Source organism: Nannospalax galili, unplaced genomic scaffold (assembly GCF_000622305.1).
Source record: "Nannospalax galili isolate Female #2095 unplaced genomic scaffold, S.galili_v1.0 scaffold787, whole genome shotgun sequence".
NCBI classification, from domain to species: domain Eukaryota; kingdom Metazoa; phylum Chordata; class Mammalia; order Rodentia; family Spalacidae; genus Nannospalax; species Nannospalax galili.
In genome coordinates this window covers 777766-795947 of record NW_008356318.1, presented here as the reverse complement: position 1 = coordinate 795947, position 18182 = coordinate 777766, and the positions used below count along the sequence as shown (strand labels likewise).

General features: G+C 37.4%; 1 protein-coding gene across 3 annotated transcripts in view; it reads left to right on the top strand.

The window, feature by feature from the left end:
* The window catches only part of Thsd7a (thrombospondin type 1 domain containing 7A), a 444595-nt gene that overhangs the window by 394876 nt on the left and 31537 nt on the right, over positions 1-18182 (top strand). For all 3 annotated transcript variants that reach the window (XR_003847217.1, XM_008854527.3, XM_029556884.1), the window contains exons 14-16: positions 9278-9456; positions 12103-12108; positions 14162-14295. Coding sequence is in view for 2 of the 3 variants with exons in the window: in XM_008854527.3 (XP_008852749.1) it covers positions 9278-9456; positions 12103-12108; positions 14162-14295 (319 nt within the window). In the remaining variant the exon portion in view is untranslated. The remainder of the gene's footprint in view (positions 1-9277; positions 9457-12102; positions 12109-14161; positions 14296-18182) is intronic.

The window sequence follows — 18182 nt, the reverse complement described above, 5'->3', positions numbered from 1 at the left end:
TACTTTGAGAATTCAATAGTCATGATTCAGTGCTTCTAGAAAACTCTATTGCCATGTGAGCATGATACTGGCATTTAGACAGCTGGAACGTTTTCTTTACATTTACTTTCTTTTTTAATATTTTCATTTATTTTTTATATATGTTATTTATTATTTTTATTTTATGTGTATGCGTGTATTGCCTGCGTGTAGGTAAATGCACCTGTGTCGTGCAATGCCCGCACGGCAGGGTGGATCCCCTGGAACTGGAGATACAGACAGTTGGTAGTTGCCATGTGGGTTCTGGGATTCGAACCCAGGTCTTCCGCAAGAACAACCAGTGTTCTTAACTGCTGAGCCATCTCTCCAGACCCTACATTTTCTTTCTAACCACTCAGAGGTGACTAGTCTAGGATGATTTATCTAATACCTCGTTAGTATAAGGTTACTCTCCCTTTAAACATTCACTTTTAGTGCTTTTTACTAAATATTTTGTGCCTTCGCTCTTTGCCCACATAACAAATGATAATATCATACAAGAACCTACTGAGCATTAATGAATGGCTTTAGCAATTGTTTTTGGAAGCATCTGTGAGAGTTGTAGTACCTCCACTCAAGTCTGATATTTTGCAAAACCCTCAGTAGCACCCCAAGTTTCGCCTATAGAATTTGTTCATAGGTAGTTTGCACTAGAACACTATTAATTAATTAATTAAAAGAAAAAAGGAAGTTTTTAAAAGTATAAGTGGAACACCGGGTGTGGTGACATGCACCTTTAATCCCAGTCCTCGGGAGGCAACGACAGGTGGAACTTTGTGAGATCAAGGTCACCCTGATTCACATTGTGACTTCCAGGTGGGCTGTGACTAGGAAGACCCTGACAATAAACCAGTAACAACAACAAAAAAGTTTATAAAGCACAGTTATCAGTATTTTGGTTAAATGTTAAAATGTTTAATATCATTCTACAGGTATGCCATACCATTGATGACATACTTGGCATTATTGCCTAACAACATAAGCATCTACATCCTCATTTCTCCAGTATCCCACAATCCCAGTACAGAGATTATTTCAAAGCAATTATCATATTTCAGGTACAGCAAAGGACTCTGAATACCACATGGTGTCCTCTTAGTCAGGGCATCCAGAACAGGTATTATAAGTGTGGAGTTATTTTGCATTATATTAGTATTTATGGGAATACAAAATAGTAATCAATAAACCTTAGGATAGGAAAATATCTGAACAAAATATTCATATAATAGCCAATTTACAAACAGATTCCAGTTTAGAAGTTTGTGCTTTTAAGATATGTATGAAACTCAACACGTTTGATAAAAAATAATTACAATGTGGATAGAGTTGATTTTTAAGATAACCCACATGACCACTCAGCCATAACATAGCTGAAATGCATTACTTTTTGTAATGGGATTCTAAGACATACATAGGTTTAATATTATAGGTTAATTAGAAACAAAATTGAATGAGAAACTATTCCCTACCGTAGCGGGTGCTCATAGTTGACAAAAAGCATATTTAATTAAATCAAGTGGAAAAGGCAATGAGCAAAGTCATATAAAGCAACTGAAATGGAGTCCTAATATTTCCAAAACAACTTTTTCAGTTTCTAGAATTTATTTACTGTTTAATCCATTTCAGAATTTCAATCTCTCATTTCATAATAAGCACACAGCTAGTATTGCTTTTTATAGTTATCCAAAAACTGCATCATTTTTCTAATCAAATGTGAAAAAAAAAGGCAGAGTGTAAGAATCTGACTTCCTGACCTCAAAAAGCCAGAAAAAAAGATGAAAGGATTTCTGAGAGCACCAGGTACATACAGAGAGCAATGGCTGAGGGTGTAATTTAAGAGGGGTGTGGACCCAGCACTGTACTCCCACACAATCCCTGACCAAGCAGCACCATGAAGGTGAGGAGGGAGAGACTTCAAAAAGTTCCCCCAACTACAATTCATGTCAGGTGTGACAGGAAAGCAACTTCCCCTACCATTTAGTTGTGTACACTTTTGTCGCTGACACCTCAGCTCATCTCTCTGCTTAATAATGTGATTGTCAAACTGAATTCTGAAGAACGCCTCAGAAGGGCTGTCCAACACAGTCTCTAGTATGTCCTGCACCTACTTGGCTTCCATGTTGGATTTTAGGGTGAAAGTGCTCCACTGCTTGAAATCAATTTAACAACAAAAAACAATGCTTTATGTTCAATTATAAACAGAAAGTAAAGAAATTGTTGATGCTTTGCCTTTACCTACTAGCGCTTTCTGATTTTTGTTTTGTATTCTTCACTCTTTCTGTTAACCTTTAACCTCTCATCCCTTCTAATCTCATTCAAGGGGGGAGTAGTTTCTTTTTTCTTTTTTATACTTCCTTATTTGTTGTGTGTTTGTGGAGGCTATGCTACAACACATGTGGAGGTTGGGAGACAGCCTGCAGAAGTACATTCTCTCCTTCCACTATGTGGGTAGGTTCCAGGGATCAGACCTTCAGGTTTGGTGGTAAGCAGCCACACCCACTGAGTCACCACTCTGGCTTTATGGTAGCTTTCCTGATATAACCTGAGCATTTTCACTGTTTTGTTCTATCGCAACTGTGAACGATGTAGAATGGCTTACGAATCCAGCTATAGATTCCTATTGTGTTAGTACATAGACACACCTAATGAATCTGAATATACTTGATCACCAGGTAGACTCCTGGTATTAAAATAATTTAACAAACTTCTTAGTGTTTATGCTAATGTTAAAATTTCCTAAGAAGGTATCTGAGTACATAGTAAATATGAAGAAATATGCTTTTATGCGTATATAAAACAAATAAAATCAAAATGGTATTTTCTTATAATTACGTAAATTTTTCTGGGTACTTCACTATGATAATTTTTCAAGGTTGATTCACAACTTTTCATCAATACATGAGTTTTGGTAAAATACTGAAATGCTGAAGTTTGAATATATATATAGCTTAGTTTCCCCCATTAACAAACAGTTTTGAATATAGAATTTATTAAAGAATATCCTGGCTGCTTAGGAAATGTGTACAAAATAATATTTTTTCATTTGTTCAAGTCCATAATTGTCCTTACTCCTGGTGCAGCTCCTGCACATAATATACATTAATTAGAAAAGATTTTTGAAGTTGCTTTTTAAATTAATTCAGTTGTTTCAGAGACTATGCTGGAGTTACTCACTCACAAAGCTATAAATCAGACTAACCAGTATTTTCCATGTGCTTTCAGAACGAATTATTTAATCATCCACAGTGCACCTTTCGGCAGCATAATTTACTAATTGTGAAGGTTGTTGACAGCTCCCTTATCCACTACGCTCATAATTCAAATGAATGAAGTGATTGCTATGTCTCAAAGGTAGTAGATCCTGTGGCTGCCACTTTAAGCTTGTTAGTGTTTGTGTTCATTTCAACCTGATGCAGTAGTCAGAACAGATACAGGCCACCCACAAAATGTACAAGAAGTAAAAGTTTGGTTTCCCTGAGTGTCAGTTTCAGTGTTGAATTGCTAAAAGTTTTAACATCCTAAACATAGGGCCATTTATTTTACTCCAGCATTCATCAGGAACCATAAATTACTATAAGTTGCCAGGAATTTATATAGCCTTAAAACGCTTGAAATGTTCCATCTCCTATGATTGTTTGATGTTAATTGCCCTCAAAAATGGTCTTAGCAGGGAAGGCAAGGGAATGATTATCTCACTGGCAGCATTAAGGATTTTAATAGTGCTAGATAAACATGACAGGCAATTATTGAATGTTGCTACATGTTGGAAAATAACATTGCGAGACTGAGCAATGTATACTTTTGCTGTTTTTTGTTTATCATATTTCCCAATTTGTATCTTTTAATAGTTTACTAGATTGAGTTTTATTTCAAGATGTTCTCTGGAATACACTGTTGGAAAAATAGACATAAAAGCTTCACACCTTCTTCCTCAGTGTGTTATTTGCTTTCTATTGCTGTGATTAAAAACATTGACCAAAATCAACTTGGAGAGGAAAGGGTTGATTCATCTTACTCTTACAGTTCTTCATGGAGGGAAACCAGGACAGGACCTCAGGGCAGGAATCTGGAGCACACACCATGGAGCAGTGCTGCTTACTGGCTTGCTCCTCTGGCTAGTGCTCATCTGCTTATACAGTACATGACCTCCAGCCCAGGGTGGCACCACCCACAGCGGACTGGGCCCACCCACATCATTCAACAATCAAGAAAATGCCCCACAGATATGGACTTAGGCCCATCCAGTGGAGGAAATTCCTCAATTGAGGTTCCCTCTACCCAGGTGTGTCAAGTTGACAACTGACATTATCTAGCACACTCACTAATACAGTGAAGTAGTCTGAAGTCATACATGTTAAATCCCATTAACACTCATGAACTTAAACACATAAGAGTCTGACAAATAAAAAAGAAACATAGAACTTTAATTGATTTGTTATTCTGTGTGGTAATAAGAACTATCATATTATATCTTCAATCAAAATTATTGAGAATAAAAGCTGAGAGGTAGACTTTTGACAGTCATTTATAATTTTTCAAACTGAAAAATACACTTCAAAAACAATTCAACTACTTACTACTTTTGAAAATATGACTCTTTTGCTAAAATTATTGATAACATTTTAAATCAATATTCTCTTATAATATTTTAAAACCATTTGGCAATGCAGTTTTATTGATTTGTAAGTAATGTTAAGCACTTTAATGTTTTATGTATTTGGCAATTACAGATGATTACTAACCCACTAACAAGTTGGTTTGTAGATCTCTCATATTATTTTAATTAAATATTTACTGGCTTTGTCACACAAAAAGAGATCAAGGATTTGAAATGATTCCACTAAAAATATTGAGGGGAGCTTACTTCCCCATCTCAAACCATAATTAAAATAAATTTTAAGCCAAATAACAGTAATTTATTAAAAGAATAGTTAGACTTTTAAAGTTTTTAGTAAGCACTATTACAAAATATCCCTTCACTTCTTTTTAGACTTGCCTCTGGATCTCTATCAGTCCTTCAGACACTTTCTTCAAAATTAGAAGTACATTCAAAAGACCACTGGTTCATGGCTGGCAAATTCCCACCAGGTACATCTGCCCTCTAGAAGATTATCTAAGACAGTCACCCTTTTGGAAACTTTCATTGAATCTAACTCTTCACACCAAATTTGTGGTTACATTTTTTTAAATTGTGTCATACTTCATCTACAATAAAGTGATATAATCTACATGCCCCTTAACACACAAGTTTCTCTTCTAGACATACATCGAAAGTGTATACTTAAACTTACCAAACTACTTGTTCTAAAATATTCATAGCAGATGTAACAGCCCCATATTTATGACTACTTAAGTGCTCACCAACCAATAGAATGAGTAAGTAAGCTATAACAATCCACATAATAGAATACTATATAACATTTATAATAAATAACCTCCAACAACATACAAAAGTATGAATGAATCTCACATTGCAATATAGAGTTAAAAGTCCTCAATGGACATACACTATGTACTAGTCAGTTTTTGATGCTGTAACAAAATACCCACAAAAACAAAGAAGGGAGGATTTATTTTGGCTCACAGTTTTAGAGGTCACAGCCTGTTGTCAGTTGGATCTATTGTTCTTAGGACTGTGGTTTGAAAGAATATCATGATGGAAGGGCATAGTGCCTCTCTTCTGACTTTATTGCAGCTCAGGACAGATGAAGGGAGGGAGGGAGGGAGGGAAGGAGAGAGGGAGGGAGGGAGAGGGGAGGGAGGAAGAGAGAGCAAATGTATCTTTCAAAGGCACATTAAGAGCAATCTATGTTGCCCAGCCAGAGCTCACCTCCTAGTTTTTATCACTTCATCAAATTATGAGTCCATTAATGATTGAATTCATTGATGAAGTTGGAGCCCTCATGTTTCAGTCACTCACCACTCAATAATTAGTTCCACTACCTGAGACTAGTATTTCAACACATGAGAATAATTTGGGGATACTTAATATCCAAACCCTAACATTGTATGATTTCAGTTACAAAAAAAGTTTAGAAAGTAAAACTATTGTACATAGTAAGAAGTCAAGATAGTCATCTCTTTAGTAATAAGTGATAGTGATTGGAAAGGAACACAAAAGAAATTCCTAAAATGTTAATTTCATGAGTGTCTTTGGTGAACTTAAACACATAAAAGATGTTCTATTGTGTTTCTGGACTTTAATAAAAAATAAAAGCATGGATAATCTTTGACAAAATATAGGAGATAATATATGGAAAGGTATGTCACAAATCTGTATTGCTTACATATTTCTACACGATTTACCATGATGCCACTCAATTAGGTCTGATTTACCTACACATGTACATACATGCAAGTAAGACAGGTAAAAGCTCAGTAAACTTAGTGGATTGTGTCTGTGTCCATATCTAGTCAAAACTCTAAGTATCATTAAGGTGACTGGGGAAAGGGTACAAGAAGATACTATGTATTATTTCTTTAAATTGCATATGCATCTGTAATCATTTGATAAATGTTTTCCAGCTTTAAAAAGAGGAAAATTGAATACACACAAAAATTTATACTAGTTTACAAAACTCAGACTCTGTCACAAAGACCAGGTCACAAGATCTGGGTGGAAGAAGTCGACTTTTGAAATATCCTAAGCAAAGTATGAGGAAAAACTAGAAAATATTGTATAAAATAATGGCCATTTTTTAATTATTTAAATTAAAGGCAGTTTGGTTACAAGACTAAATCTGCCATTTCAACTTAAAGATGGTTGATTTCCCTATATTTGAAGAAATTAATACTTAACGGTTACTTTTATAATCTACTTTGAGTTTAAAACTAAAATGCAAATAAGTTAACAATATTAGTTCAAGAAATATATACAACAAAACTACAAAATATCAGAAAGAGAAATTAAAGACCTAAGTAAATAGAGATCCCCAAACCTGGATTGTTATAATGGCAGTACTTTATAATGGCAGTACTCCTAAATTCAACAGATTTGAACCACTTCTTCCAAAACCCTAGATGTATTTTCTTGCAGAAGTTGAAGAACTTACTCTTAAATGCATTTGGAATTGTAAGAGACTCAAAAATACTCAAATCTGTCTTGAGAAAGAGCAAAATTGAAAGACTCACACTTAATTACTTCAAACTTTCTGTAATGTTACACTTGTCAAGTCAGGGTGGGACATAGAGAAAGAGTTAACTTGAAGCCTTGCATCCAGGAATAAATCTTTCCAGCAATAGGGAAAGAATACTCTTTCAAGAAATGGAGCTAGGATAACTCAGGAAGCTGATAGCCTGAAGCATGTCATGCCATGGTTACAGATGATGTCAGTGGTCACATGCAAATGATGAAATTGAGGCCTCACTTTTATCGTGGGCAGAAATTAACACAAAAAGAAACATATGTGAACTTAAAAAATATGGAACTCCAGAAGAAAAATGAGATACAAACCTTCGTGACCTTGGGTTAGCAATAATTTCCTAGACATGAAACGAAAGCACAAGGAGCCAAAGAAAAAATAAGTTAGGCTTCATTAACAAATTGCAACCTGTTCCTCAAAAAACACTAAGCTACAAATATGGGCACTGAGAAGTCTGAGAAGGGTTCAGGGAAATTAAAGCAGTCATATACTGCTGTAGAATGTAAACTGGTGCAATGACTTTGGGAAAGAGTGACACTTTCTCAAGAAGTATGTAGAATTACCTTATTACCAGGGGATTCCATTCTTAGGTGTATATGTAAGGGAATTAAAAAACTTACACATAATAAACTTATGCACAAATGTTGATAGCACCATTACTCACAATAGATAAAACATAAAAAAAATTGAAATGTTTGTTAACGGATGAATAGCTAAACAAATGTGGTATATCCATACAACGGAATGTTAGTCAACCACAAGGAATGAAGTGCGGGTAGATGCTAGAATGCACTTTGAAAACACTAAACCAAGTGAAAAAAGCCAGTCACAAAGATACACAGGCTGTTTCATTTGGTCTTTTTTTCTATGAAATGTCCACAACAGGTAATTTTGTAGCGAACAAAAGTAAATAAATGAATTATTGGCAGATAGGAAGGTGAGAAGCAGATACTGCACTGCTACTACTAAGACAGGATTTCTTTGGAGAGGACTAATAAAAAATTCCCTAAAATTAGATGGTGATGATAATTGTAAAACTCAATAAATATACTAAAAAGCAAAATGAGCTGGGTTTTATGATACATGATTTTTAGCTCGAAAAAAAAAAAAAAAAACCGTTTTCAGTGTGCATGGAGTTCCCTAGCACAGGTTGTGCATATGAAAATCATTTTCAAGACCAAGTCTGTGCCATTGATATAAAATGGTAAGGCAGACTGTTTTTTATCTTTTTCCACAGTAAATATTACGGAAGCAGGAAAAGCAGGCATTTGATTCTTGCCCAGAGGAATTTTTCTTTTTCCACATATTTGCCTTGAGAACAATAGGGATAATTTAATATCGTCATTTGCCAAGTTTTTACGGAAGGACTATTCAAAGAAAATAGTGCCACTTCCCACATCAACTGTTGACACTCCACGGGTGAGCAGATGGAATGAGCAATGGTCTAGACCTCAGCAAGCCTTTCACCATCTCTTAACATGTGGTCTTAGATGTGACAATCATTTCTATTTGTTTACTTGTTTCTGCCTGACACATTGAAAATTTCCAAGAGAATAAAATGGATACAAGATATGATGTAGCTTTCCTAGTGACAGCACTGTGAAAATATGGGGCTTATTTACATAACATCCTTCAATTTCCTTCTTCAGGACTGATTTTCAAGGAAGGGGAAACATAAGGTGCTAAGTTAAATGGATTCTTTTGCTTGTTGATTGAGAGGGACTGAATTTTCTTGAGGAGGAACCCTACAGATAGGGTGCCACAGAAAACTGTGTTAGGTTTTTTTAAACATAGTGGTCTGGCAGCATAAGAAAGAGATGGTAGCAGACAGGTTACTGTCAATTAAGCAAGAGCTGTCAGAAAATCAGAAACGTTGAAACTTGGTGGGCATAAATCCTAAGCAGATCATAGGGCAGCTACTCAGCTGTTATTATAATAGAGCTACTGTATGGATGCGTCATTTCCCTGCAGAATTTCATTTAAGCCCCCAATGAAGGAGACATCTCTTCATTTGCAAGCTGCTGTCAAGTCAAATGTGGACCTTCTAAATGAGCTGGAATGGTGAGTGTGAGTCAGAGAGTGACATGTGGCTTCTTGTCTCGCTTTCCTCCACTCAGGTTACATTGAGGAAGCCTGCATTATCCCCTGCCCCTCAGACTGCAAGCTCAGCGAGTGGTCCAATTGGTCCCGCTGCAGCAAGTCCTGTGGCAGTGGAGTGAAGGTCCGGTCCAAGTGGCTGCGGGAAAAGCCGTATAACGGAGGAAGGCCTTGTCCCAAATTAGACCACGTCAACCAGGTATTTCCCAGCACTGAGTGTATTAAGATAATTTCTTGTGTTCCCAAGGATCTACTATTTCTCAAAAGTGGACAAGATTAAATGATACCTTCTGAATAAGAAATCTGATTGATATTATTTTTGTAATGCCTGGATAAATTACATGTAACTTACTAAAATCTCAAATTAGATATATTACCTTTGAATCCTCTGAAGATTCAGAGCACAGCAAGTGTCTGAATATGGATATAATTCAGTAAGGATGAAATGACACCTGTCTCTAAAATTATGTCGTGGTACTTAATTTGTCATAAAATTGTATCTAACTGCTATGATAAGACTGTGTCATTCTTAGAGCTTCCCTAGACTCTGAAGAAGACATCTCAATTACCAACTACTTAAAAGAAAAAAAGAAAAGAAAAAATATGGGTATGGTACTAAAATTAGGTGGGGGAAGCACACTATTTCAATGTGTTTTATGTAAAATAAATTTAGGAAAAGAAATATGAAGAGAGTCTTCAAGTCACTGTGAGTATGCTAGCACCTTAGTCATAGGCCCTTTGTGAAAACTGGAGCTTTATTAGAGTTTACATGCATACTTCATTAGCTGCTGTCAATGGCTGTTATTTGTACTCTAATGGAGATAAAAAGTGAAAAGGTTAATGGTGGGATTGTGATTAATTTAAACATAACAGAACAGACAATTGTTGTTACAGTTGGTCTGCATGTAAATTAACAAAGAATCAGTTTTATAGTGTGTGCAGATGTTGTGTTTTGAATTTGAACTGATATCACATGAATCAAGTATTTAAATGTGTACAGCTGTTTCATGTGTCCACAGGCTGTCTCATTTTATCCTCTAACTGCCCTGCTCATCTGCAGTTTCCTTCCTGATTTACCTGTCTGTTGATGACAGAATACACACTATACAAGAACAGAACCACAGAACAGAACAACACTATACACAAACGAAGAAACAAGTAAATAAAAATAAAGACACTTGAGAATTAAACTCCATAGAAAGTGTTCTCAGAGTCTGAATTTTTCCAGTTGATGATTTTAGGCCCCTGAGGTTGAGTAACACACTCTGTTACTGCCATCTGCTGGCACTTGAGCTGACTTGTCATCGAGCTTTGTGTATTCCTAAAATGCGAGTATTTATTTCCAAAGCAGAAAATTAATTTCCACAGCTATAACGATAAATATGAAACAGAATAACTGAAGTCATATGATATGATCCAGAAAAAAATCTTCCTCTGTAAGTTTGGAAACCTTGACTTTCCAATGGGAAATTTAGATGTTAATAAGTTATGATCGTAGTCATAATGAAGAGAAAGTATGTATATACTCTACCCACTGCACTGTCCTGTGCATGTGTGTGTGTGTGTTCAGCTAGTTAGTAGGCAGTTCAAATAGGCCATAGTTGCCTGGGATTTTCCCAGTTTCCAAAACCTAGTGACCTTGTCCAAAGTCCTCTCCACATGAAATTTCTTTAGCCCCAGATAACTTGACTGTCACAGACTTTCTTTCATAAAATTTCAGGCAGAATCTGATAAGGATATTGGTGTACTTGTTCTCAGTATATTAAAAAGATTAGCAACTGAGCTGGCCGTGTGGTACACATCTTTAATCCCAACACTTTGGAGGCAGAGGCAAGAAGATCTCTGTGAGTTTGAGGTCAACCTGGTCTACTTAGTGAGTTCCAAGCCAGCAACACATATATAGTGAGATCCTGTCTCAACGGGAAAAAAAAGGTTAACAACTGAAAATCAAAGATAAAAAAAGAACAACAAAAATAGTACAATAGATCTTTTGACATCTGATTTTAAGCAAAAATGTTTATATAAATGCAATGTTAGGGATTTAATCTTTAATAAAATAGGTGAAATAATATGCAAAATATATTAATGATCAAATATATGAAACATGCAGAGTTTTACTACAATTAAATTTTTCAATAAGCTCTATAGCAGGCCATTTACTTGAAGGTGGTTTCTGAGGTTCCATTTTTCAGTAAAGAAGCAAGTTCTTAGGGCTTTATTTCCTACAAAATGGATGGATGGATTAAGGTAGATTGATGAATAGATGAATGTGTAGATAGCTCTCTCTCCATATATATATATATATTCCATTTGCCAGTTGGATCATAAGTTATGTGCAGTTGTGTGTCAGTTTCCCATGAAAGAGTCTGTGAGATCTTTTCCCAAGCCTTTTCATCCTGCCCATGCACCCCTTGGTTGTATTGTGGGAAATGCTCATTTTGTGCATCTTACAGAATTTGTTGAGGGGGGGGAGATGTTTTGCTTGTGTTTTGTAGGGTGTTTTGTTTTTGTTTTTGAAACAGGGTCTTTCTGTAGCTCTGACTGACCTGGAACTCACTATGTAGATCAGGTTGGCCTTGGTCTCAGAGATTGACTTTTCTCTGCCTACTGAGTGCTGGGATTAAAGACATGTGCCACCACATCTGATTCACACACCCTACTTTTAAGTAATAATAAGTTTTATCCTTCCTAAAGCCTAAGAAAAAAGGTTCTAACACTACAAATATGCTTTTATAAATAAGTATTCGTATGTGAAACTTAAATCATGAGCTCTTATCAAAATATACTGACATTTTAACCTGTCTGTTTTTCATCCTTCTCTCGTTCCTGATCAAAACTACCCCAGGCACAGGTAAGCAGTCATAAACACCATGATTCTTCCAAGTGCTTTATTGTTTAATATAGATTTCCAAGAATGTGGGTTTTTTTCAGCAGATCTTGTTTACTTCTCCTTCAAATCACATGCAAAGACCTTTACATGTGTCCTTTTGTCCCATTAGCCTGATGAGATCTGTGACATCAGTCATTTTACTTAGCTTGCTACTGTGTTTTATTTTCTGTTAGAAGAAAAATCTCCAATAAAAAGATCTTACCTACTCCATTTTTATTTCTGGCATGTATAGTTACTTGTATGTCCTTATTTATAGTCTGAAGAGTTGGGGAGAGGTGATGAGGTTTCACCTCTCCTACTTTAACAAGGTGATGACACCCCTCATTTATGCTCAAGAAATGGACACAGAGCAGGTGGGCTGCAAATGTGTGTTGGAGATGGCTATGAAATCGTCATTAACCCCAACAAAGGAAGATGAAATGAAATCAATAAAATGATTAAGAAGAGCAGCAAATCCCTTTCAATTTTCTTCTTTCCCTGGGAGCAGTAGGGTAGTGTTTTAGCCATGTGATAATAGTCTTGCTTTAATATTTCTACAAAATGAGAATGTGCTTGCTACGGCAGTAGCTATGGAGTTTTATTCCAACAGTGCACCATTTTTATTCTTATTTCGGTTAGGTCCACTGTGTTTACTTAGGTTTATAGTCCACTAAAAATTACACAAAATAGCTCTACTGTTTCAACCTCTTTTCTAGAGCCGATAACCTAAACCATCCTATGCCACAGTGTGCATGTGTAAAATGGGAAACAGAGTTGTACTTTCACAGATTACAGAAATGATTTTAGATGCTTCTTCAATGGTTGTGTCAGCTTGGATGCCATGAATGATGATTCATTTATTCTTTACTTATTTTTCTCATTGGGAGAATAGCATAATTGGTTCATTGTTCTAAAATTCCTAAAATAAAACATAACAGGCCAAAAATCTTTGTAGACATTGACCAGCAGTGTGCTGTGTTTTGTGAGGCCCTTGCTGCTTAGTAACTATAACTATAGCTGTATGTTCTGTGAGACCAAATTTAGGACATTGCTCAAACCCCATGTTATTGAGGAGTTGTTTTAAGATAGGTTTATTTCAATTTATCAGTTCAGTTCCCAGTATGAAAAGTTAAGTTTTATTACTATGTATATACATTCATATGTAAGGCAGGCCAAATTATATTTTTCTGGAAAACAGATGTACTTAAAATATTCGTTTCATGAATTCTCTCCTCTGACAAATCTCAATCGAGTGTCTAGCACATAGGTACCCTGAGCTAAGAATTGAAGACACACAAAACTGTAATAAGATAGGCGATCCCAAAAATTATAATATAGTGTGTGTCCTAGTTTGTTTCTCCATTGCTATGACAAAATACCCTGACCAATACCAACTTGGGGAGGAAAGGGCTTATTTGTCTTACATCTCCTGAGTCACATAGTTGATCAGGGAGCCCAAGGTAAGAAGTAAGGGCAGGAACCTGGAGGCAGGAAATGAAGCACAAGCCATGGAGAAAAGCTGCTTACTGGTTTATGCCCCTGGTCCCTGCTCAGCCTGCTTTCTTATACAACGTAGACCCACCTGCCTAGGGGTGGCACCACCCACAGTGGGCTGGGTCCTCCCACATCTCTCAATAATCAAGATGCCCCAGAGATAATGGCCACAGGCCAGTCCAATGGAGGCAGTTCACCAATTGAGGCTCCCTCTACCAGATGTGTCAAGTTGACATTGAAGCTATCTAGCACAGTGTGTTAAAGATCAGTTCAGGAATATGTTTTTTAATCTGGTCCAGTGGGCTAGATCTGTACCTACAGTGCAACTGCTGCATGAGACAATGCAGCACAGATATCCCTCTCCTTCACGACTGCACCTCTCAAGAAATTGCCTCTCCTCCCCCAGTAGAATGTGAACAGAAAGGGAAAGGAAGGAAAGGACACTGATGAAATGACTGATGGTGTGGGAGCGTCCTATCTACTCCCTCTAATCTCCCCCAGTCTCCTCCCATTCCCTGAAGTTACCAGATATGTGTTTCAGGTGTATGAGGTGGTCCCATGCCACAGTGACTGCAACCAGTATATATGGGTCACAGAGCCATGGAGTGTCTGCAAGGTGACCTTTGTGGACATGCGTGATAACTGTGGAGAGGGTGTGCAGACCCGCAAAGTGAGGTAAGATCAAGAAGAATGACAGCAAGTCAAGAAGGCAACCACCTCCCAATTTCATGTGTGACAGCTTGAGGCTTGCCTCATCCCCTGTCCCCTGAAAACACTCCTTAGTTTTGATTTTAGGGAATCTGTGTACATGGCAACTGAAAGAATCTGTTTCAAGCAGTACTTTGTATATTCTACTATATTCTTTTTCTTACTTAAAACACTTCACTTAATGATACATTTAAGAAAAGGAAAAGCATGTTAAAAAACAAGTCGTATGAGTGCAGATGGCTAAGCAATTGATCAATAACTTTCTCTCTCTCTCTCTCTCTCTCTTTTTTTTTTTTTTTTTTTTTTTTTTGGTTTTTTGAGGCAGGGTTTCCCTGTAGCTGCAGCCAGCCTGGATTCTCTATAGAGACCAGGCTGGCCTCAAGCTTACAGAGATCCACCTGCCTCTGTCTCCCAAGTGCTGGGATTAAAGGTGTGCACCACCATGCCTGGTTCAATAACTTTTTCTTAAAAGCCAGATATATTTCTGCTGTATGTGGATATTTGTGTGTGTGTGTGTGTGTGTGTGTGTGTGTGTGTGTGTAGGCCAGAGGTCAACATGGAATGTCTTTCATATTCACTGGCCACCTTATTTTTTGAGATAGACTCTCATTGAATCTGGAACTCAACTATTCTCCTAGAGTAGCTGGCCATCAAGTCCCAGGGATCCTCTTGCTTCTGCCTCCCCCATGCTGGCATTGCAAGTATGTGCTATTGAGGCTTTTTAAAAAATTAATCCTTGGCTGGGCATGGTGATGCATGCCTGTAGTCCCAGCACTTGGGAAGCAGAGGCAGGCAGATCTCTGTGAGTTCAAGGCCAGCCTGGTCTACATAGTGAGTTGCAGGCTAGCTGGGGCTACAGGGAGACCCTGCCTCAAAAACACCAATAAATAAATAAATAAATAAAATTAATCACATGGGTGCTTGAATTGAATTTATGTCCTCATGCTTGTGTGGCAAGTACTTCTTCTTCCCATCCCCAAAGCTAAATATATGTTCAAATGGTCTGTTTTGACACTTTGCTTCTTTATATCAAACTGGCTAATGTCAGCTCTGTCAGAGAGCCTTGCCTGAACCCCTGGCTTGCTACTTACAGCTTCTCACTCATGCTTCCATGACTATGCTGTTTGATAGGGTTACTACCAGTCTCATGTGGCTGATTCAATTTCATCTTAAACTAATTCAACGGAGTTTAAAGTGCATTTCTTCATTCACATGTGGCTGGTCTGAGGGACTAGACAGATACAGAATATTGCTTTAATCACAGAAAGTCCCACTGGGTGCCCTTGCTCTGTAGTACTCATATACCCCTATGATATTGAAAAAATCATTAGCACATTGTCATATTTCTCTACATTTCTCCCAAGATCCTGTCACAGTCATCCAAATTCTCCAGTGTCTTAATGCAAGTCGGATGCTCTTTGATTTTCTTCTTTTTAAGTTTTATAAATTGTTTGGGGTCTTTTTGTAATTTTTCATTTAATTTTTTAGAGTACCATTGATCATAGATAACTGAAATAGAAACTGTGGAGAGCTAAACTGCAGAGAAGGGGGATCATCATATGCTAGTACTTTTGTCCTTTTTTAACTGAATTTTTGCAAATTTCATTCAGGATATTCTCATCACATTTAGATCTCCTCCCCTATCTGCATTCCCCATTACCATCCCCACCAAATTAGAGTACAGGAAATATATGCCTATAGAGTCAGTTTGGGTTAATCAGAGTCAATTTGGTTAATGTGGGTTCATCCACTGGAGCCTGGTTAACTTGCCAAGAATCCTACCTTTAAATGAAACTGAATCTCCCCTTCCCAACAGTCAGTGGTTGCCAGTCGTTCCTCAGGTAGGCATGGGGCTTTCTTGTGTACTTTTTCATGTCTATGCTGAGAGTTTTGCCTGGCTTGAGTTTGTGTGGGACTTGTTCATGCTGTCAGTGTTGCTGTGAGTTCATATGATTAACTGAGACCCTTGATTTCCTATAAAATATCTCACAGGCACCAGTACACTTCCAGGTAATACACTCCTACACATAAAATAAAGATAATAAAATATTTTAGAGGGTTGGAGGGATGGCTTAGTGGTTAAGAACACTGACTGTTCTTGCAGAAGACCCTGGTTTGAATCCCAGCACGCACATGGCAGCTAACAACTGTTTTAACTCCAGTTCCAGGGCATCCAACAGCTGTGGGGCCCCTCTGGGGGCAGCTGGACCCAGCCAGCAGGTCGCACCAGAGGGACTACCCACACACACGGGGGGGATCAGGGAGAGGGGAGTGCGCTGTCCGCGTGTTTCGCCAGCCCTCCTCGCCAAGGACAATCAGATGCGACATGGAGTCTAGTCAAGCAGGAACTCATTTATTGCAGGCGTCAGCGAGCTTATAAAGGCAAAAAACGCAGTCTGGAAATCCCCTCGGAAACCCCCTCCCCCAAATGCACCCAATCAGCTTAAAGGTCAACCTGCCACATGGGCAGGGTCCCATAGGCATCAATGATGATCACATGCTTATCACGAGCCTCCAGAAACGGGGAGGTGTCCTTCAGCCCTGCTCACTTCCTCTCAGCGCCACCTTTGCAGGGTCACTCGCAGGCTCCCACAAACAGCCTCTTCAGTCTTCCATGGGCATTGCACGATATGGGTGCACTTACCACCTACATGCAGGCAATGCAGGCATACACAAAAATAATAAAAAATATTTTAAAGAAATATCTGTCACAGGATACTTAAGGGTTCTGGAACTCTATGAAAAAAGCATAGGAAGGTTTTATGAATTAGATTCCAATATTCTAATTAGCTTATTGGGAATACTCATCTGGTGAAGAGACAGAGTTGGAATTCAAACCCATTTCCTTTCACTCTCATTAACTGCATCACTTTTTCTAACTCTGCTCAATGTCAAACAATAAAGGCTAAAAAAGGCAAACTAAAAATACTGAACTTTGATGCCACATGTTATGAAGTTCATTCTTATCTATAACAACTTTTCATAAATTTAAGAATGTGTAATGATGTTTCACGATCTATTTCAGTAGAAAAATATTTTTAAATTAACAATATAAAACTTCTACACATAATGGTATCTGTAACTTTGTTTGTGATAGAAGATTTTCTGTTTTTACTTTAAAAATCTGTTTGAACTCTCAATTTACTATTTCTTGGGCTGTAATAGAAGTAGACTGAGGATGAAGAAGTATTAAAAGGAAATGACTAGATAAAAAAAGAAGAAAAATAAATAGAAGTTCTGTGTTCCACTCTTCTACTTCCAACTTAAATTTTTCTCTCAAGATTAAAAAGTCATTTCTTACATGAAGAATTTGGTTCAGGGAATGGGGGGATGGCTCAGTGGCTAAGAACACTGACTTCTCTTTCAGAGGACCAGGCTTGGTTCCAGGCCCTACATGGCAGCTAACAACTTCTGTAACTCCAGTTCTGTGGCATTCAGCATGCTCTCTGGTCTCCATGGGCCTTGCATGCACAGGTACACTCATAAACATGCAGGCAAAACACTCACACACATAAAATAAAAATAACTCCCAAAATTTTTTCTATTAAAAGAATTTGGTTCAGTTGGTTGTTTTGATAGTAACAATATTATGAGAGTTTTCCAGTTTTTTTATACTATTCGTGTACATGCTTTTTCTGCTTTGTAAACAGATATTTTCACCATTTCCAAACTCACTTGAAACAAAATAACTTTTCAGATCAACTTATTTATCCGGTAAACATCTTTGATGAAACTAGAGAAGGAGGTCAGTATTGATTGTGATCTCCGGTCATGTAATAATGTGTCTGTTTGTTCCTGATTGAGTGGTACCCCTCTCTAACTTAATCCTCTGCTAATTAGGGTCAGTATCTCCT